Raw genomic sequence first — 19,204 nt, forward strand, 5'->3', positions numbered from 1 at the left:
AATTCTACCCACTAAACCTCCATTGTAGCCTCCATCTCCAGACCAGGGCTGGGGTTTGGAGAAAGGGGCATTTTGCTGATTCTCCAGGTGAGTCTAGACAGTCTTTCCACCAAGAAGTCAAGAAGAGGAGAGTAAGTGCACACTAAAAAAAAAATGGAAATCAACCAATTTGGGATTTGTATTTTGCACACAGTGCTGCCCTTGCCAGGAGAGATGCCTAAGTTGGATGTGGGCTGGGGGGGCATCCTGAGGTCCCTGGGTGTGCCCCGGCCTGCAAGCCCCATCGCCCCCGTGTCCCCACAAACACACACGCATGATGCTTGGGAGACCTGGCTGGGATGGCTTCCCAAGCTGCTGGAGGATGGCTTGGGGTTTCGAAAAACCACATCAACGCAAGGAAGGCGATTCTCACCAAAAAAGGAAAAGGCCACTGTTGTTTCTCAGAATCTTCCTATTTGCTTACCTGACCGAAGGATATACTGACTCATGATGGAGGCTCTAGTTAAGTTGCTCAGTCTTGGTTTAAGACCATGCTAAGCACACTGGCTGAAGTCAGTCCTCCAGCCAGCTGGTGGGCTCCTCCACATTCAACGCCACCATCGTGCATTACAGAACAGCCTCGACACTTTGCTCTGTGGCATCGTCCCACTGCTCTGGAGGTGGGTGAACACAGCCCGGTGAGACAAAGGACCCCTCGTTAACTGGCTCACGGGGCCGCGCTTGGCCGGGGCAGCCTACCTGCTAAGACAGACGCTTCCGTGGCGAACGTCACCGCGAATTCCCGGAGGGTGTCTGCGGGACTGTCATTGATGAAGAAGCCGAGGTAGCTGACGGACGAGTGGAGGACCAGGGGGACGGAAGACGGGAAGGAGCTCAGGACCTTGTCCCCAGCTCTCTTCAGAGCCTCGTACAAACACTCCACTTTCTGGTCTTCGCACTAATGGAAAAGACACAGACAGCATGTTTCCCCCTCTCTTATTAGAAAATCATCTATTAATTTAATTAATAAAAAATATGCCACCATCAAAGGCGACCCTTCTTTGTTCAAAACATTAGAATATCATTTATCCAGTCCCTGGGGATTTGGGGTTATGGTTTTGTTCTGTGGTTGTGATCAGTTTTAATTCTGGTAAAATCCTTTGTGGAGTGGAGTGTCTTTTGGGTGCCTGGGGTGGACACCTTGTCACCTGACCCCCATCCCTCCTGCCAGGTGATGCTGATGCAGCCCCTGCACCACTCTGAGCCAGTCCCTCTTCCCTATGCCCAGGGGTCTTAGCTTCTAGGGCTGCTGTGACAAACACCTTGAATCTGGGGCCTTCAAACAGCACAAATTCACTCTTTCCCAGGTGTGGAGGCCAGAGCCCCAGATGAAGGTGTCGGCAGGGCTGAGTGCCCCGAAAGCTGTAGAGAGGAATCTGCTCCTTGCCTCATTCAGTTTTGGTGGCTCCAGCCATCCGTGATGCTCTTTTTCTGCCCCTGTTGTCACCTGGCCGTCTTTTCCCCTGTGTCTCTGTCTCGGGGTCCAAATTTCCTCTACCTTCAAGGACACCAGTCAGATTGGATCAGGCCTCATCCCACTCCAGTTTGGCTTCATTTTAACTCATCATGTGTTCAAAGACCCTATTTCCAAACACGAGTCCAGTCATGAGATGGGACATCAGACTTGATTTTGATCTTGTGGGGACACAGTACAGCCCACAACTCTGGGGTCCATTGCTTTGCTCAGGATGCCGTTGTTCAGCTTCTGAAGCTTCCAGTAGATTCTGGCACAGCTGTAGGGTGTTTCAGAGCAGGGCTGCAGGCTGTGGCTCAGGCCCCCAACCCCCAGGCCCTACTCCTGACCCTCTCCTTCCACGGGCCTCAGAGCCAATGTCTGAAGGCTCTGGGTGCCCTTTCTTCTCTTTCATCCTCAGAAGTGTTTTCCCAAATCCTGCCTGGTGTCTGCTTCTTGGAAGACGCCAGCCCCTGCCCCCCTCCCCCAGACTCTTTCCCAGTCCCTCTGAGCTGCAGCACACAGCTCTCCCTATTGGGCATCTTCACCGTCTGCAGGCACCAGGGGCATTGCGTCTGGGCAGCCTGACTCCAAGGCCTGAGGAGCTGGCCCTGCACACGCTGCCCTCTTGTTTCCCTTCCCCACTTGCACTGGACCTCCAGCCAGAGCGCCTCTCAGCCTTGGGCCCGTGGCTGCCTGCCGCGCCCAGGACACCTCCTGACCCCAGGTGGCCGCCAAGTGCCCCGGTGAAGACATGGACGCAGCGGCCCCAGCGGGAAACTGGCCAAACGCCTTCTCTGCCCAGCCATCTGGCTTCCTCTGCATGTCCCACAGCACTTTTTGTGCCCTGTAGTGTAGAATCATATTAGAGCTTGTAACGTACATTTCCATCTTGCCTCCCGGACCAGGAGCTCACCAAGTGCACCCCTGTCGGTTTTGTCTGCTCAGCCCCACAGTGCCCAGGAAAACACATGCAGAGCAGGCTTCTCCAGTAACCGCTGCCCAAATGTGTCCTCGCTTATGAATCCATCCACACCGACTTCCTTGGTCTCAGGCATGTAATTTGCAAGTGTAGAGTCACATAAGCAGAGATGTAACTGGCGTCATGATTTGCTGACCTCACGCTTTCATTTTTCTGTACCAAGGCGGAGAGTGACTCTCTGTTACACTATTTCCCCTGAAAGGGCCCTCAGCTAGTCATGACAGTGCAGGGAGCGGCTGGGGGTGGGTGTAACCCCGAGAGGAAGGAGGCAGGAGCCATGTCGTGTGTGCACACACATGCTTGTGTGTGTGTACGTGCATGTGTGTCCATGTGTGTGCCTCAACAGGTTAGGGCCAGGGGCGTGGAGGCCGGAGCCTGCTCTTGGTGCCATGATTGAGCGCATGTGGTTTCTGAGCTCACTTCTTGTGGCCCAGTTTTGGCTGCCTTTCTTTCCTTGGCAAGCTCTCGAGGACAGGCCAGAAAGGGGTGTGGCTGTCTCAGAGACCCACAGGTGTCCAGGAGGGTGACTGGCTCATCCTGAATTCCTGGAACTTTCCTGGTTTTAGCACCAAGGCCCTGCACCCCGAGAACACCCCAGCCCCAGGCAAACCAGGATGGCTGGTCAGCACGTGTCAAAGGCTTTGGAAGGGGCGCTGGTTCTCCCGCGATGTATTGGAAAACATCTTCCCTGCAGCAGTCTGCTCTCTCCCTTTCCAGCCAGGGCTGCAGAGCCTTCACTTGCAGTTGCAATGGGAGCCCCCATCCTTGGGGCCTGGTGGAATCCCTTGAAATGGGTGGAACCAGGCAGAGTTTGCCAAAGGCCAGGCAGGACGTGACAGACGCTGGGTGTGCCCCTCTCCAGGTTTCTCTGGTGGGGAACCACAGAGGAAGTGGCAATCAGTTGCTCCTTCCCTCCTTCTCACACTTCCTTTGTCTCTTTCAAACAACCTCTGGGCCCTCCCTTCCTTCCCAGGACCCTTACAGAGCTGCCCAAGTGCACCCCTGTTAGTTTTGTCTGCTCAGCCCCACAGTGCCCAGGAAAACACATGCAGAGTAGGCTTCTCCAGTAACCTAAATCAGAGACTGTCTGTCCTCGGGCAGGGAAAGTCCTGTGTTTGTGACTGGCCAACAATCACCCATTCCTCAGCTAGTCTTGGGGTAGGTGGGGTACAAAGATTAGTAAAGCATCCTTCTTCCCTTGAGGGACTCAGGGTAGTGGCAGACACATTGCAATACAACATGGTAAGTGCCATTTGAGCACAAAGGGCAGTGACTCCTTCTGCCTGAGGGAAGACTGAAAAAAAGTAGGGGATAAATGAGCTGGGTCCTGAAGGATGAATAGGAGTTGACCAGATGATTCCAGGGAGGAAATAAGGGACCCAGGGCCACCTAATCCTGCAGTGCTGAACTACCAAACCATGAGGCTGTCCCTTCCTTTCTTCCCCGTTACCTAGTTATCACAGGAATATGACTTCAGCTGCGGAGTTAGCATTCAGGCACAAGGGGCCGACTCACCGTGAAGAAGTCACAAAGTGTCACATGGGGGAAGATCTCGTGAGCTCTGTTCTTTGCACACTGACGCTTGCTCTCTCTCCAGAACTCCTGGAGATTTTCCAGCATGGTTCCCGTGGGACAGAGGAAAAGAGCATATTCCTGTGGGATGGGGTCATCTAGAGAAGGGTCGTTGCCATGACAACACAGCCTGCAAGAAAGAACAGGCCATGATCATCTACCATCAGGGCAAACAGCAAAATTGAGGACAAACAGTAGCAATGACTGCAGCTCATAATAATGGATCATGCTGAGCACCATTTGCGTGTTACAGGAGTCAACCCTCCAGCCCCTTCCAGAAGGCGATGCTATGGCCAGGCAGGATGTGACAGACCCTGGGTGTGCCCTTCTCCAGGTTTCTCTGATGGGTGTGATGTAGGAGCAGCGAGGCTCTGCTGAGGCCACGGAACTGTCTGTGTCTGCCCAGTGCTCACTCCCTGGCTGGCCTGATTCTAAAGCCCAGGGGTAAAGCAAAGGAAAGAAAGCTGACACAGAATTAAAATCTCATCTTCAAGTAGTCTTTGTGGTTCAAGCCTCACCATGGTATTGGAAAATTTTGTGGAGTAAAATCACATTTTTCTTTTATTTCATATTTCAAATTAAATAGAAAAATCAAAACCACAGAGACTAGACAAAATTTATGTGGTGATTATATTTTCTTTGGATTCAGAAAGTGATTCTAATTACAAGGGAAACTGATAACCCGCAAAGTACATGTCCATTCTCACTAATAACAAAAACAGAAATTGAAACAATCACAAGATGCTGTTTTTTCTAGCTGTCAAATTAACAAAGTTTTTTTAAAGGATAAATTTTATGCTCAATTTTGTCAAAGGCACAGCAAGACTTAAGGACGAAGTGGCACAAACCTTACAGGAAGGAATTTGCCTATATGCATCTGTACTCTTTGATTTATTCTAAGATCTTGTTAGAGAAATTCTGACTGATGCTTAATAAAACTAATTGATGCTTAATAACTCCCTTAAATAGAATGCAATAAAACTGTAGTTGCTAGTTAAGTTTGTATCTGTACTCTTTGAACTAGTAATTCTAATTCCAGAAATTTATCCCAAGAGCAACATATATAGACTAAACTGTATGTATAAAATACTTATCATAATTAAAACAGGAAAAACAAAGTAAATGATAGTAAATCCACTTATAAACTCATTAGAAATTATGGTTTTGATGAATTGCTAATGACTTAGGAAAATGTTTGTGCTATAATATTAAGTTTGTAAAGCAGTATCCAACCACTTGGGCAGTTTGGTATTGACTTGGAAAGCTGTAAACCCTGAACACAGTTCTCCCCTCCTAGACACAAAGCCTTGAGAGACTCTCCCATGTGAGTGCCTGGAGGCCTGGCAGGAATGTTCATTGCATGTTGTCTGTAATATTAATTAAAAAAAAAAAACACACACAAGAAATAACTCAATGATATCATCAGGAGAATGGGGCACAGTCACATGATGGGATAGTACAGAGCACTGAAAATGTTCTATTCAACAACATGAATCTTAGCAACATAACGTTAGTTTAAAAAAAGGAAGTTTCAGAGGACTGCTTGACAAAATCTTCCATACAACTCAAAAAAGAAGCAACTCTAAGCAACATGCTGTCTACAGGTATGTACATATGAAGTAAAGCTATATTTATAAGCAAGGTAAATTTTCAGGAAAAGACGGGATATTGAACACTTGCATCTAATTTCATTTCTTCCTAAAACTCACTAAAATAACAGTCAAGGGACTTAAAAAAATATAAAACACCAAGCCCGTAATGGTTGAGGGAAAGGGAGAAGAAGCAACACCACCAATTTGCAGAAGGAAAGCAGATGTGCAAATGACGACTGACATCAGCTGGGAGACGAGGAAGGGCCATAGAGCAGTGTTAGGGCCCCAGGTCCCCTCCCCACTTTGTGCAGCTGGCAGAAGCCTGGAGGGCCAGTCCTTGCAGAGGGTGAAACATAAGGTGCTGGAAACTTCTTCCACGCAGCTCTCAGAGCACAAGCCATGAGGCTTCGGCCCCCCAAAGTGAAGTAAGAAGAATCTTCACTGGAAGTTTGCCCAGCCCAGGGGAGACGTCTAAAGACAACGAGTTTGGGGGGTCCCCAACGATATGGCCAAGTCAGATAACCCTGCAGTGAAGTTTAAGGTCAACACACTATCTCGGAGCTTCCAATCGCCTTGCAGCCCCTATCATAAATCTGAGCTGACAGCTGAGTATTGTCAGGCAAATGAGGGAGCCTATAAAATAAAAACAGAACGCAGACCAGACAAGGGAAAGAAAAGTTAAAATTGCTATTATCTTCAGAAAGATGAGAAGATAGCTCAACCACTAAACATGCAAAACCGAAACAAGACGCAACAGAGTGTTATCAAAAAGGAACAACCAAAAAGGGCTCTTGGAAATTACAAACACATCAGCAGAAGTGAAAAATAAGACAGAAAAGTTGGAAGATGAAATCAAGGAAATTTTCCAGAAAGAAGAGCAAAAAGACAGACGGAAAACACGAAGGGGGAAAAAAACAACTAGAGGACCAATCCAAAAGAGCAAATATCCAAATAATGAGAGTTTTAGACAAAGAAAATGTAGGAAACAGAGGGAGAAAATAATCTCTAAAATAATGCAGAATGATGTTTAGAACAGAAAGACATTCATTTTCACATTGAAAGCGCTCACCAACTGAAACTTCAGAATGCTGGAGAACAAGAGAAGGTTGTTTCAGCTTCCAGAGAGAAATTAGAAAGTTTGCACCTAAAGATCCGGAATCAAAATAGCCTCAGGCTTCTCAACAGTAGTACTTGAAGGTAGAGACAATGGGAAAAAAAATTTCAGCCTAGAATTTGATATCCAGTAAAACTCTTAGTCAAAGAAGATGGTACAATAAAGCCATTTTTACATATGCAAAAATCTTAAATAATTTTCCTCTCATGTTCTTTCTCAAAAAAGTGCTGAATGAAAAATCTGCCAAAGTCAGCTCATAACCAAAAAAGAGTAAGGTGTGGGGTACAGGAAAACAGATCACACACATGGGGGAGGTGAGCAGCTCCAGGATGATGGTGAAAGGAGATCCTAGAGTCCACGCACCCTGTGTAGGGGAAAAATGGGACAAATGTCACAGAAGAGAGGGTCCTGGGGGACGTTTCACCAAGATGAGTTTGGTAGGAGATCTGATGCATCAGAAAGCCTTGAGAGGAAATGCCAACAGTTGGCAGAGAATTTGAGATTGAATTCATAAGTAAGCAGAAGAGTAAGTGAGTGGGAAAATAAGGCAATTATAACCTCCAGGAAAAACAAAAAGTTATGTGGAAAGGAAAAATAATTATAACGACCCATATGGCTCAGCTCTGAATGGTGTTCAGAGCCATAGAAATGTAAACACTGATTATAGACCGAACTAAGATCACACAAAAACTCTGTACCATGAGGATGGGAAAGGGGCATGAATGCTGCTGGTGAGTGGGGAAAGAGAGAGAGTATAAAGCCTAAAACGGAAAATTCAAAAAGCAGTGACACAAGTTGTGTTATTTGGAGATGTGACAGTAAATACCAAAATAATCCGCTAGAAGAGGTGAACATCATTGAGAAGGACACATGGGATGGGGGACAGGTGATTGAGAGGACTATCATTTTTCCTGATGAGTTTTGTAGAAATATTTGACTCTTTATATGAATGTGTAACTACAGTAAAGATAAAACATTAAAACCATGCTTTCAAATAACAGTAGTAAATAGCAGAGCACTGGAGTGACAGCTGGGGGGTGTGACCACGGGATCCTGGTTGAGTCGCTTGGTCTCTTTGGGCACTGCTTCCCCCATTGGCCAGGTGGGGAGACAGGCTGTCCTCAGGCTGTGGTCTCATGCGCTGAGTCCTGAATCCCTCAGATACAGTTTACATATATAATTTAATAATTGAAAGGGGTTTGAATCCCTTGAAAAAATAAGAATATATTTAAAATACTCTAAAGTAGAAAAAATAAAGCAAGGGAACAGTAAGCACAGAATTGAGGGCAGTAGTTACAAGTTTGGTGGGGGAGGTGAAGGGAGAGAGTCGGAGGTTGTTGGGTGGTGAGTTCCTGGGTGCTTCATAACTTGCACATATTTAGTGTATTCATTTGTATATATAAAATATTACACAACACTCATTTGAAGTAATATATAGAGAACATTGTATATATGGTATGATCTCAATTATGCATGATAGAAATATGTGGTGAGTATATCTCTATATACGAATCTGTATGTGTGTGTACATGTTGTGTAGATGTATGTGATACATATATATAAAGCACATGGCGAAATAGCTCATATTATCAAATTTTTTCCTGCCTTGCAATTATGGCTACTGTTTTTCCTTTGACTTTTCGTGTTTTAGTTTTTTAAAATAAAGAGCATATATCACTTCTATTAACAGGAAAAACCCCTTCGAGACCCCTTACCCCGCTCCCCTTGTGCTACCCCAATGCTTTTGCCCTTTCGATTGGGCCTCAGGGGTGGGGATAGAGAAATGGGCTGAATTGCCCTGGGAAGGCTCATCATTTTTGGTTTTGCTTTTTGGAGGGGATGGGGCCGTGTCTGCTGCCTGGTTTGTTTTATTTTAGAAAGTTCTAATTACCTTAATTATGCACAAATACGTTCTCAGAAAAAAAAAATAGAAACATCTCTACCCTTTTCCTCTTGGTTTGGTATCATATTTTAAGGGCTAATATTCTCTTGCATACATACTTCATATTTAGTTTATTGATTCTTACAGTAACAAGCATTTAAATTGTTTTTTTTCTTTTGTAATAGCACTGGAATCAACACACCTGTACAGATCTTTCTAGGCCCTTTGTGTTTCTCCAGGGAACACACCCACTGCAGTGGGGCTGGCTACCTCTCCTAATTAATTAATTAGTTGACACCCCGATCGATCAATCGCCTTGCATGGTGGACCTGCCGAGCAGAGGACACCCCTGCTCTCAGCAGCAGCCCTGGCAGCTATCTCTTTTGTTCTTAATGGTACTTTAATTTGCACTTCCCAGATCACTCACTCAGGGGCCCTGACTGCCTCCCCTCCAGGGGGTCTTCCGTGCTTGTGAGGTGCCAACCACACCCCTCATAGGTGGGCTTGGCTTTCAATTCAGATCTGACCCCTGACTTCAGACTTGGACCATCCAGCATGTCATGGGCATTTCCCTTAGTCCCGTGGAGGGGCTGCAGCCTCTCCTCTTGGCCTAGAGCTTTTGGAGAAAGGATGGGGGGGCACTGAGAACATCCTGGAAAATTAGAGACCCATTATCACAGAGGTTTGCCATGCTGCTTTGGGAGCCTTGCGAGACGTGCTTCCTTTTTTACTGTGTGACTCCCACTGTGGGTTTCCATGGCTGGAGTGGAGGGGATTTTCTGTGGAGGTGCCGTGGCCCACTCAGGCTGGGCTGGGTTTTAGATAACGAGGGGCGCTCCTTGTTTCCCAGAGCAGAAGGCCGAGCCCAGAAGCAGGAGCAGCCTGAGTCCACAGCTGCTTCACGGCGGCCGGAGCTGCCCCTCCACCCCTCGTACCCCTTAAAACAGGGGGATTCACTACCACAAGGGAACTTTCTTTCTATCAGGGGTTGCCAGAGAGAGTGGAAATCTCTGTTCTCTATCAGCAAAAACGGCTCTTCCCTATTTATTCAACAAATCACACAAACCTTTTTCTCCTTTGACAGTCAAAATTGGATTAAATCAGATTTTGATCAGAAGAAAGTTTTGTTCAAAGTTCTCTTTCTTTCCTTTTTACACAAGGGCCCTCCTTTTGTTCCCTTTCCCGGCTGCTGGCTGGTGGGTGTGGAGATGATTCTGGTTTTGCTTTCATGGAGCCCCCAGGTCCCACCAGATACTCCCCAAGTTCCACCCTGGAGAACAGGCAGTCTCCACACACAGGGCGACTGGGCTCCGCCCGGCCAGCCCCACTCACCAGTCAGATGCCTCCTCTGCCGTCTTCCTTCCAGTAGCTGCCAACGCTTTGAGCCTGTAGGGAAGAAGGAGCACAGGGAGCACTCAGGGCTGGGCTTTGCGCTGGGTGGAGGAGGGTGAGCTCAGCGGGCTGCCGCCCCTCTTCAGCCTTCCGGTGTGCTCCTCTGCTGGCCAGGAGGGTGGGCTCTGCCTCTGGAGCACGTGGGCACAGATCCCCCTCCCTGTGGCCACCGCCACGGCCCTTTGGAAATGCACGCTGCCCGCACGGCTCCCTGCTCACTTCCCTTCCGGGGACCCTGCTTCCAGTCCTTTGCAGGGAGTCTGGGGACCTCACCATCGGCCCTCTGTCCACTCCTGCCATCCTGTCCGCCCGAACCAAAACAGCATGGAACAGCCTGCAGAGTCAAGAGTCCCTGCCAACACGCAGCCTGACCCCACGCTGAAATCATGCTGATCTTTTGAGGCTGAGACTGAGCATCCCCTCTGGGAATCCTGATGAGCAGTGTCGTTTGCAGCCCCTTCTTTGCGCCAGCCCCCACCCATGCATTCATCACGGGTCTCATCACAGTTGATGAGCATCCATCTGTCCCCCTCTAGACAGAGTCCCCCGGGGCTGGGCTGTGTCTTAACCTCATGGTAACCTGGGACCTACATGCTGTATTTAGGCACCAAGTTGAACAGAACGGAAAATGGTTAAAGTAATTCATTCAGGAAGGCAGGCCGGAAACAGCCCAAGAGTTGCCTGCCAGTGCAGCTCCTTCAGTGGCTGCCAGCGGGCGTGTGGCTCTCTGGAGAGCCTTGGCACAGGGCCTGGCCTGCAGGGGCTCAGGTGAGAAGCTAAAACGCAGCTCCCTGCCCCCCACGTCTGCTTCATGTTGGAATAGATGGAATTTTGGGTAAGAGTCCACACTGCAGCACCAGCAGCAAATAGCCATGAGAAGAGGGTGGGCTGGACCAGGTCTCTCTCAGAGCCTCATGTTCTTGGCTGTAGCCTGGGATGATGAATAAGAGATAAAAGGCACCCAGGAGCTGCCCACGCCGGTGCCCACTTGCCACGGCTTTGCCCACGGACGATTGCCCTCCCTGACTAGCAACCCCTGGTTTCTCATGAACACACTGACGGCCAAGTCCCCGCTTGGCGAGGGAGAGGAGAGGGTCTGACTCTGAAGTTACTTCATCCAGTGTGGCCAGGGTTTCACTATAAAATTTAAGGAAAGTCTGCTCCCTTCCCAAATCCTCAGTTACCTCAAGTATATTTCTGTTCTATTTTCCCTTTGAGCAAGTGTCTGAAAAGAACCAGATCTAAGAAATGGGTTTGGTATAAAAGTTGTCGCCCAGTGTCAGCACTGTCACAGCTCATTGGTTTTTCAAGGGGGTGTCTTCCTTCTCTGAGAGGAGTAACTCCCAAGGCGGGAGTTTCCACATGAGCAACCTCTCCTTGGAGAAGGAGGTCAGCACCCACATGCTCCTAAGGTTTATTAACCATTTTGCAAAAGATTCTCCCCAAGGAGGAAGGCTCTCCCCGTGCAGTTTAGAAACCCAGGCTTGCTGCTGGTCCTTGCAGCGGACCCCGGCCTTGGACACTTACTGGGCTCTGGGACCTTTTGAAAGAGTTTGGAACCCTTTGAAATGCCATGTCCAGAATCCCTAAGCTGCACACAAAGAAGTTACGACCAGGCCCAGACTCGCGCAAGCTCTGACAGCCATGCGGACAGAGGGCTTCTAACTTTCACCCATTTCAGGGCCCCTGACCCACCAGCCAGCAGATTCTGTCTTTAAAAGGCAAAGCTCGTCTCGTTTAGAGAGAGCTGGAAGAGGGCCTTATTTAGAGACCCTGTTCCGTGCCCAGCGGCAGGAAGTAGGCGCCCGGGCTGCCTGCAGTTTTGCCGCAAGGCCGCGGAAGGGTCTGGGGCACCAGGCCCGAGCCAGCGGCGGTACTCACGCGGTGTGCGCCGGGAAGCCCAGCGCCAGGAGGGCCTCCAGGGCCGGGGGGGAGCTCCGGCCTTTGAGCTTGCTGGAGACCTTGGCGTAGAGCTGCGCCTCGCCGGCCGCCATCTCTTCCTGCCCGCAGCTCGAGAGGTTTGCCTTGCAGACTGAGGCGAGCAGATAAAGCCGGAGAGGCAGAGAGGGCGAGGGGAGGGGAGAGGCTGAGGCTGTTAAGAAAAACCTCAAGCCTCTTTTGATCTTTCTGACAAAAGCTAATATCCTGTCTGCGTGAGGGACTGGTTTCCAGAATTCTCTGTGCGGGGGCTGGAGCACGGTGTTAACCAGCCCGGCTTCCGCAACGAGTTTGGGTTCAGAAGGCCCAGCCAGGCCCCTGCAGGGGGTGGGCAAGTTTATACCGACTTGAGGGGTTTTGGGGGCCGGTCTGTGTGAGAGCAGTGGGGGAACGGCGTGAGGGCAGGGGTCAGAGGGCAGGGTTCACTAACGGGTCCACTGCCTGTGGGCCTTGGTCTCCTTATCTGTAAAACAGGATGTTGCCCTTGTGTCATCTATTGTCCCTGCTGGCTTTAACATTTTTGGGCTCTTTTGGTTATCCATTGACTTCTTTTTTGATTTGGAAAACTTTTAAATTAAAGTATCATCAATTAAACTAATTAATTATAATTAATTAATTATAAATTTATAATTAATTAGAAAAGCTGGAGCATCTTACTTGAATAGCTCAATGAATCTTCATGAAGTGACCACTCACAGGTAACCATCCCCAGGAAAGGCCATGAAACAGGGTCCTCCATGGGGACTCTGCCCCCCGGGGACCTTGGCCATGCCTGGAGACAGTTTTGATTGTCATTTGGGGGAGGGGGTGCCACTGGCACCTAGTAGGTAGAGGCCAGGGATGCTGCTACACATCCTACATGGGACAGCCCCCCAACAAAGAATGATCCAGCCGAAATGTCGACAGCACTGAGCTTGAGGGACCCGGCTCTAGAACACTGGCAGAACCTCAGGAACTTTCCTTCTTCCCCCTGCTCAGCCCCCCAGGTATCTCCCACCTGCCCTGCCAAGACAACCATCACAGCTGCTTGTACATTAGTTTTTCCTCTTTTTGAACCTTGTGTGAATTCATCCATGTTGTTGTAGCAACATTGGAAGATGCCCCGTTGTTGCTGGTGTGTTCCACTGGGTGAATCGACCATCAGTTGTGTATCCATTTCTCTGCTGATGTACATTTGGGGGTTTTCCGGGGATCGATGCTGCTGTGGACATTCTTTCGCAGGTTGCTTCGTGCCCTGGGTCTGGAGTTCTGTTGGGTGTGTCTCTGGGAGTGCAGTGGCTGGGCTACGGGGCATGGCACACTCTAGTGGAAACTGCTGAGGAGTTTTACAAGGCAGCTGTCCAGTTCACCTTCTCGGCTGCAGTGGGCGGAGCTGCAGCTGTCCACATCCTTGCTCATACTCGGGATTGCCGGTCTTTGAAACGTTAGCCGTTCTGCTGGGCGCTCGTTGTGGTTCTGATTTGCAGTCCTCTGACTGAGCTCCATTTCACGCACTTCTTGGCCACCTGAATATCCTCTTTGGGGACATGCCTGCACTAATCTTCTGCCCATTTTTCCTTTGGGTTATTTGCTTTTCCTTATCAATTTTTGGGAACTCTGGAGTTAAAGCTTTAATTGGATACATTTATTGGTGATGTCTTTCTCCAGGCTGTGGTTTGCTTTTTTACTTTCTTAATAATGTCTTTGGATGAAACGAAAGTTCTTAATTTGAGTGAAATTTGCCAACCTTTTCTTTTATGGTAAGAACTTTCTGTATCCAGTTCAAGAAACGGTCGTTGATTCAACGTTGGTGACGATAGGCTCCTATGCTTCCTTCTACAAGCTTTATTACTTTTACTGTTCATATCTAGCTCTATGATCCAGATGAATGAATTCTGCATATAATATGAGGTAGGTGTTGTTTTCTTCCTTTTCCTACATTTTTATCCATTGAAAAGACCTTTGGTCTTTTAGAACTCTTAAAGTAAGTCAGATGACTGCATCAGTGTCTTCAGATGCTATCACATTCCCTTGTTTGATTTGTCCATTTTTGTGCCCATAATACACTCTCTTAATTAGTATACTGTTAAGCCTTCTGATTTTGTCATCTTCTTCAAGATGGTCTCACCTCTTTTAGCTTCTTTACGTTTTCGTGTAAATTTTAAAATCAGTTTGCCATAGTGTGGTATTGGAGAGTTCAGAAAACCCCACACACATATGGCCAAGTAAATTTCAACAAGGGAGCCAGTGTAATTTAGTGGGTGAAAGCATCTTTCAACAAAAGGTGCTGGAAAAACCGCATATTGATGTGCAAAACACCAACCCTTACTTCACATCATATGCAAAATTAACTAAAAGGATATGATAGACCTAAAAAGTAAAAGTTAAAACTATAAAACTTCTAAAAGAAAATCTAGGAGAAAAATTTTTGCTTTGTTGGAGCTTGCAATGTTTTCTTATGACATAAAAAGCATGAACCACAATAGAAAATTTTGATTAATTGGACTTCACCAAAATTTAAAACTTTTGCTCTTTAAAAGACACAATAAGGAAAATAAAAAGGCATGCCACACACCCTCTCTCTCCAGCTAACCCAACTAGGCAGGTGAACTCACTGCCCTCCCCCCTATGTGAGATCTGACTCCCAGGGGTGTAAATCTCCCTGGCAATGCAGGATGTGACTCCAGGGGATGAATCTGACCTGACATCATGGGAATGAGAACATCTTGACCAAAAGGGGAATGCAAAATGAAACGAAATAAAGTTTCAGTGGCTGAGAGATTCCAAACGGAGTAGAGAGGTCACTATGGTGGTCATTCTTATATAGTGATATAGATAACCCTTTTTAGTTATTAGTGTATTGGAATAGCTAGAAGTGAATACCTAAACTATCAAACTACAACCCAGTAGCCTGGACTCTTGAAGACGATTGTGTAACAAGGGGTGACAGTGTGATTGTGAAAACCTTGTGGATCACACTCCCTATATCCAGTGTGTGGATGGATGAGTAGAAAAATGGGGACAAAAACTAAATGAAAATAGGGTGGGATGGGGGGATGATTTGGGTGTTCTTTTTTACTTTTATTTTTTATTCTCATTTTTACCTTTTCTGGTATAAGGAAAATGTTCAAAAAATAGATTGGGGTGATGATTGCACAACTATATAATGGTACTGTGAACAGTTGATTGTACATCACAGATTGTATGATATGTGAATATATCTCAATAAAACTGAATTTTAAAAAAAGGCATGCCATAGACTGAGAGAAAATAGTTACCTTACATTTACCTGACAAAGGACTTGTATCCAGAATATATGAAGGAAAACAGCCCCGTTTCTAAATGGGCAAAAGACCTAAATGGACACTTGCTAAAGAAGGACATGTGAGTGGGCAAGGAGAAAACAATACAATGCTCAACATCATTAGTCATCAGGGAAACATAAACTGAAACTCCAATGTGACACCACAAAATACTGACTCCAAGAGCTAAAATCAAAAAGATGGACAATACCAGGTTTTGGCCAGGCTGTGGAGTAACTGGGACTTTCATACATAGTTGGTGGGAATGCCAAATTGTCCAACTCCTTTGGAAAACAGTTGGGCAGTTTCTTAAAAAGTTAAACAACATTTACCTTTTTACTTAGCAATTGCACTCAGCTATTTAACAGAGTAATGAAAATGTGGTTTCTCACAAGACTTGACTCCTAACTGTCCCAAAACAGAAACAATCCAAATGTCCATCAACTGGGTGAACAGATACACAAATTATGGAAATTCCAATCAATGGAACAATACTTATAAGTGAACCCTGCTGATTCATGCCACAACATGGACCGATTTATTTAAATGAAATTGTGTATAAAAAACCTAATCTATAGTGACAGAAAGCAGATCAGTGCTTGTCCAGAGCTAGGGCATGAGGGAGATTTTGGGGGTAATGGAAATGTTCTTGGTTTAGTGGTAATTTCCTGGGTGTATACATTTTTCCAAGACTGACTAAATTGAACACTTAGAATGGATGCATGCTAATGTATATAAATTAAACCTCAATAAAATTGATTTTAAAAAGATATGGAAGGAATGCTGAGGAAAAAAGCAGCTAAGCCAATTTCTACTCAAAACAGCCTGCTAGGATTCTGTTGGGATTATACTGAATATATAGATGAATTAGGGGAGAACTGTAATTCCATTCCATCAATATGACATACCTCTCTCTTTATTTTGAACTTTAAAAATTTTTCTTAGTAATGTTTTATAGCTTTCAGTGTCTTGTATTTGTCATCAAATTTATTCCTAAGTGGTGTATGTTTTGATGCTATTGTAAATGATATTTTCAAATAATTTCGCTTCCAATTGGTTATCTCTAGTGTATAGAAATACAATTGCTTTTCAATATATTGACCCAACATCCAATGATCCTAGTAAATTAATTTATTACTTCTAATATATTGTAGATTATTTTGGATTTTCCATGCACACAATCTTCAAATAAGATTTGTAATCATCAGATAATGACAATTTTCCCTCTTCCTTTCTAATCTTTATATAAACTTTATTTCCACTTCTTGCCATATTGTTTTAAGATCTCCAGTATTATGTTAAACAGAAGAGGGTTTTTTTTGAGGTAGATATCCTTCATCAGATTAAAGAAATCACTTTTTATTCCTAGCTTGCTGAGGTGTTTTTAAAAGTTCATTAATGGATACTGGATTTTAGCAACTGCTTTTTCTGTATCTATTGAGATAATCATATTATTTTTCTTCTTTATTCAGTGAGTGATGTAAATCCCACTAATTTTTGAATGTTAAATCAATCTTGTTTTCCTGGGATAAATCCCCTCAGCTATAATAGGTTTTCCTTTTTATGCATTGCTGGATACACTTTGTTAATACTTTGTTTCGAATTTTTGCATCAACATTTGTGAGAGATCTTGGTCTATTATTCTCCATTCTTGTCATGCCCTTGTGAGGTTTTGGTATCATTAGAGTGACCAGCTCACCCCAATTTTCTTGGGACTTTTCTGGGTTTAGCACTAGAAGACCCTTATCCTGGGGACCCCCCTTTTCCCAGGCAAGCCAGGATGTGGCACCCCCGAGGGTGCAGGTGATTCTGGCCTCATAAGATGAGTTGGGAAGTATTTTTTCTTTCTCATTTCCTGAGTTTTTATAAGATTGTTACCATTTCTTCCTTAAATGTTTGAAAAGACTTGTAGGCCTTGAATTTTCTTTGCTGGGAAATTTTTAATTATGAATTTAATTTCTCCAATAGATATTGGAAGTTTCTTCTGGTATGTGTTTTTAAAAATGTTTTTCAATGAATTTGTCCATTTTATCTAAGTTGTTAAATTTCCTGGCAAAGAATTGCCAGATCTTCTTTCTTCAATTCTGTTTCATAATTTACTGTTTAGAGGTCTTACAGTAGTTATTAGATTTTTCCTAGGGATTTGATAATTTTTCCTGCCATTGAACACTATATCTTTTAAAATTTAATGTTTGAACTCTTCATTGCAAAAAATAAAAAAATAATATTGATTTAATATTATTTTACATTGATCTTACATCCAAGAGTCTTGCTTTACTTATTAATTATAACAATTTATCTTTAGAATTTTTAAGGTTAATCTATGTACCAACATAGTTTTGTCTGGGAATATGAGAGTTTTATTTTTCCTTTACCAGTACTTATGCCTTTTCTGTCTTAATTTCTCTCTCTTTCCCTCCCCTCCCCTCCTCCCTTCTCTCCTCTCCTTTCCTTTCCTTTCTTTTCTGCCATTATATTGGCTAAGACCTCAAATAAATGTGGAATAGATGTGGTAATATGGTGTGTCCTTGTATTGTTCTCCATCTCAGAGAAAAAGGTTTCATATTCCACCCTTAAATAGATGTTTGTCATAAATTCATTACATATTCTATAGTATTATTTTTGTTTGAGGAATTCAAATGATGAAATAATTTTTTAATCACAAGATGTACATTGAATTTGAAACTCAGAAAATAGACAGAGCCTGTTACCCAAAAGGAAAAAGAAATCAGGTTTTGAGTCTGAAATATAGCTTCCCCTAAAATATATTTTTCTGTTACAAATAATAAACTCTTTTTTCAGGAGCCATGTTTATCTTTGTAACATATTATAAAATAAAAAGAAAAAAGATCTACTCTTCTTGAATAAAAAACCGTCTTGCCCTGTCTTGCTCGATCCCTTTTTCATAACTTGAAAAGTTATCTTCCAGGTGCAATAGAGAGAAGACTTCCTGACTGACAAGTTCTCAAGCAGGTGAACCCCAAAGCCCCCCTTCCTACTAACGGGCTTAGGAGACGCAGAACATGCGGTAATTCAAGCTCTGTGCAGATGGTCACCGGAGCGCCGCAGGGCTCCGGAAAGCTCTCAGCGGGGGCTGCTGGTGCTCTCAGTCTACCCGAGGCAGCTCCGGGCACTAGCTCAATGAACAGCAGGTGCCAGCCCTAGGTACCTTTCTCTCCTCCCTTACAATGTGAGTTTGAGCAGGAGGGCATTGCGTTCTAGCTGCAGAAGTGCCGCCACCCCGTGGTTTGCTCTCCCCTGGCCACCTGGCTGGACCTGTGAACTACCCAGGACACCACGTCCAAAGAATCGTTACCAGGACCTCATGCTTCTTTTGGTTGCCTGCAGCTCCCTTCAGTTATTAGTCACTCCTGTCTCCTGCTGCTGGACACGATCGGGGCTTAGGAATGTGACTAAATCTTACAATATTAAGAGCGGCATTTCATTGGGAAGACATTGTCAAGTGTGTGAGCAGGTACTGGAAGGTAGGAAAATGAAACTGAATGACCTCACTGTTCTCTGATGAGCTCTCTTTGGCTGTTATCATCAGCAATTCCTGCCAATACCACCCTCAAACTCAACCCCCCATCCAGTCAGTTCTCTCCACTGCACCACTAGCACCTGGCCCAAGACTCAATCCCACCACCCATGTTTTGTCGCAGTCTCCCAAAGGCTCTGTGTGTCCCCCCCTGCCCCCTTCTCACCGCACCCCATGTGAATCGTGCTCTTGCCCCACTCAGGCCCTCCATGGCTTTCTGTCCTGCTGGAACTAAACCAGAGTTCTCATGGCGGCCCCCACACACTTCACCTGCCCCGTTGGTCTCTCCAATCTCAGCTCCCGCCTCTCTCCCTCTTTCACCACCCTCCAGCCACCTGGGCCTTCTCAGGTTCCTTGGAGGCCCCGACCTGGCTCTCTTCCCTGGGCCTCCAGGGACCCTCTGCTGGAGCAACCTCCCCTA

General features: G+C 45.8%; 1 protein-coding gene across 2 annotated transcripts in view; it reads right to left on the reverse strand.

Moving 5' to 3' along the window:
- UBASH3A (ubiquitin associated and SH3 domain containing A) overlaps positions 1–12,065 on the reverse strand; it is a 43,816-nt gene extending 31,751 nt beyond the window's left edge. The window contains exons 1-4 of one of the 2 annotated variants that reach the window (XM_037831338.1): positions 11,908–12,065; positions 9,967–10,020; positions 3,990–4,176; positions 739–937 (exon numbers count right to left, since the gene is read on the reverse strand). In XM_037831338.1, the coding sequence (XP_037687266.1) occupies positions 739–937; positions 3,990–4,176; positions 9,967–10,020; positions 11,908–12,020 (553 nt within the window). In that variant the 5' untranslated portion in view covers positions 12,021–12,065. The remainder of the gene's footprint in view (positions 1–738; positions 938–3,989; positions 4,177–9,966; positions 10,021–11,907) is intronic. The other variant, XM_037831332.1, reaches the window with a different exon arrangement.
- Between the last annotated feature and the right edge of the window lie 7,139 nt (positions 12,066–19,204).

This window comes from Choloepus didactylus, chromosome 1, assembly GCF_015220235.1.
Source record: "Choloepus didactylus isolate mChoDid1 chromosome 1, mChoDid1.pri, whole genome shotgun sequence".
Classification (NCBI taxonomy): domain Eukaryota; kingdom Metazoa; phylum Chordata; class Mammalia; order Pilosa; family Megalonychidae; genus Choloepus; species Choloepus didactylus.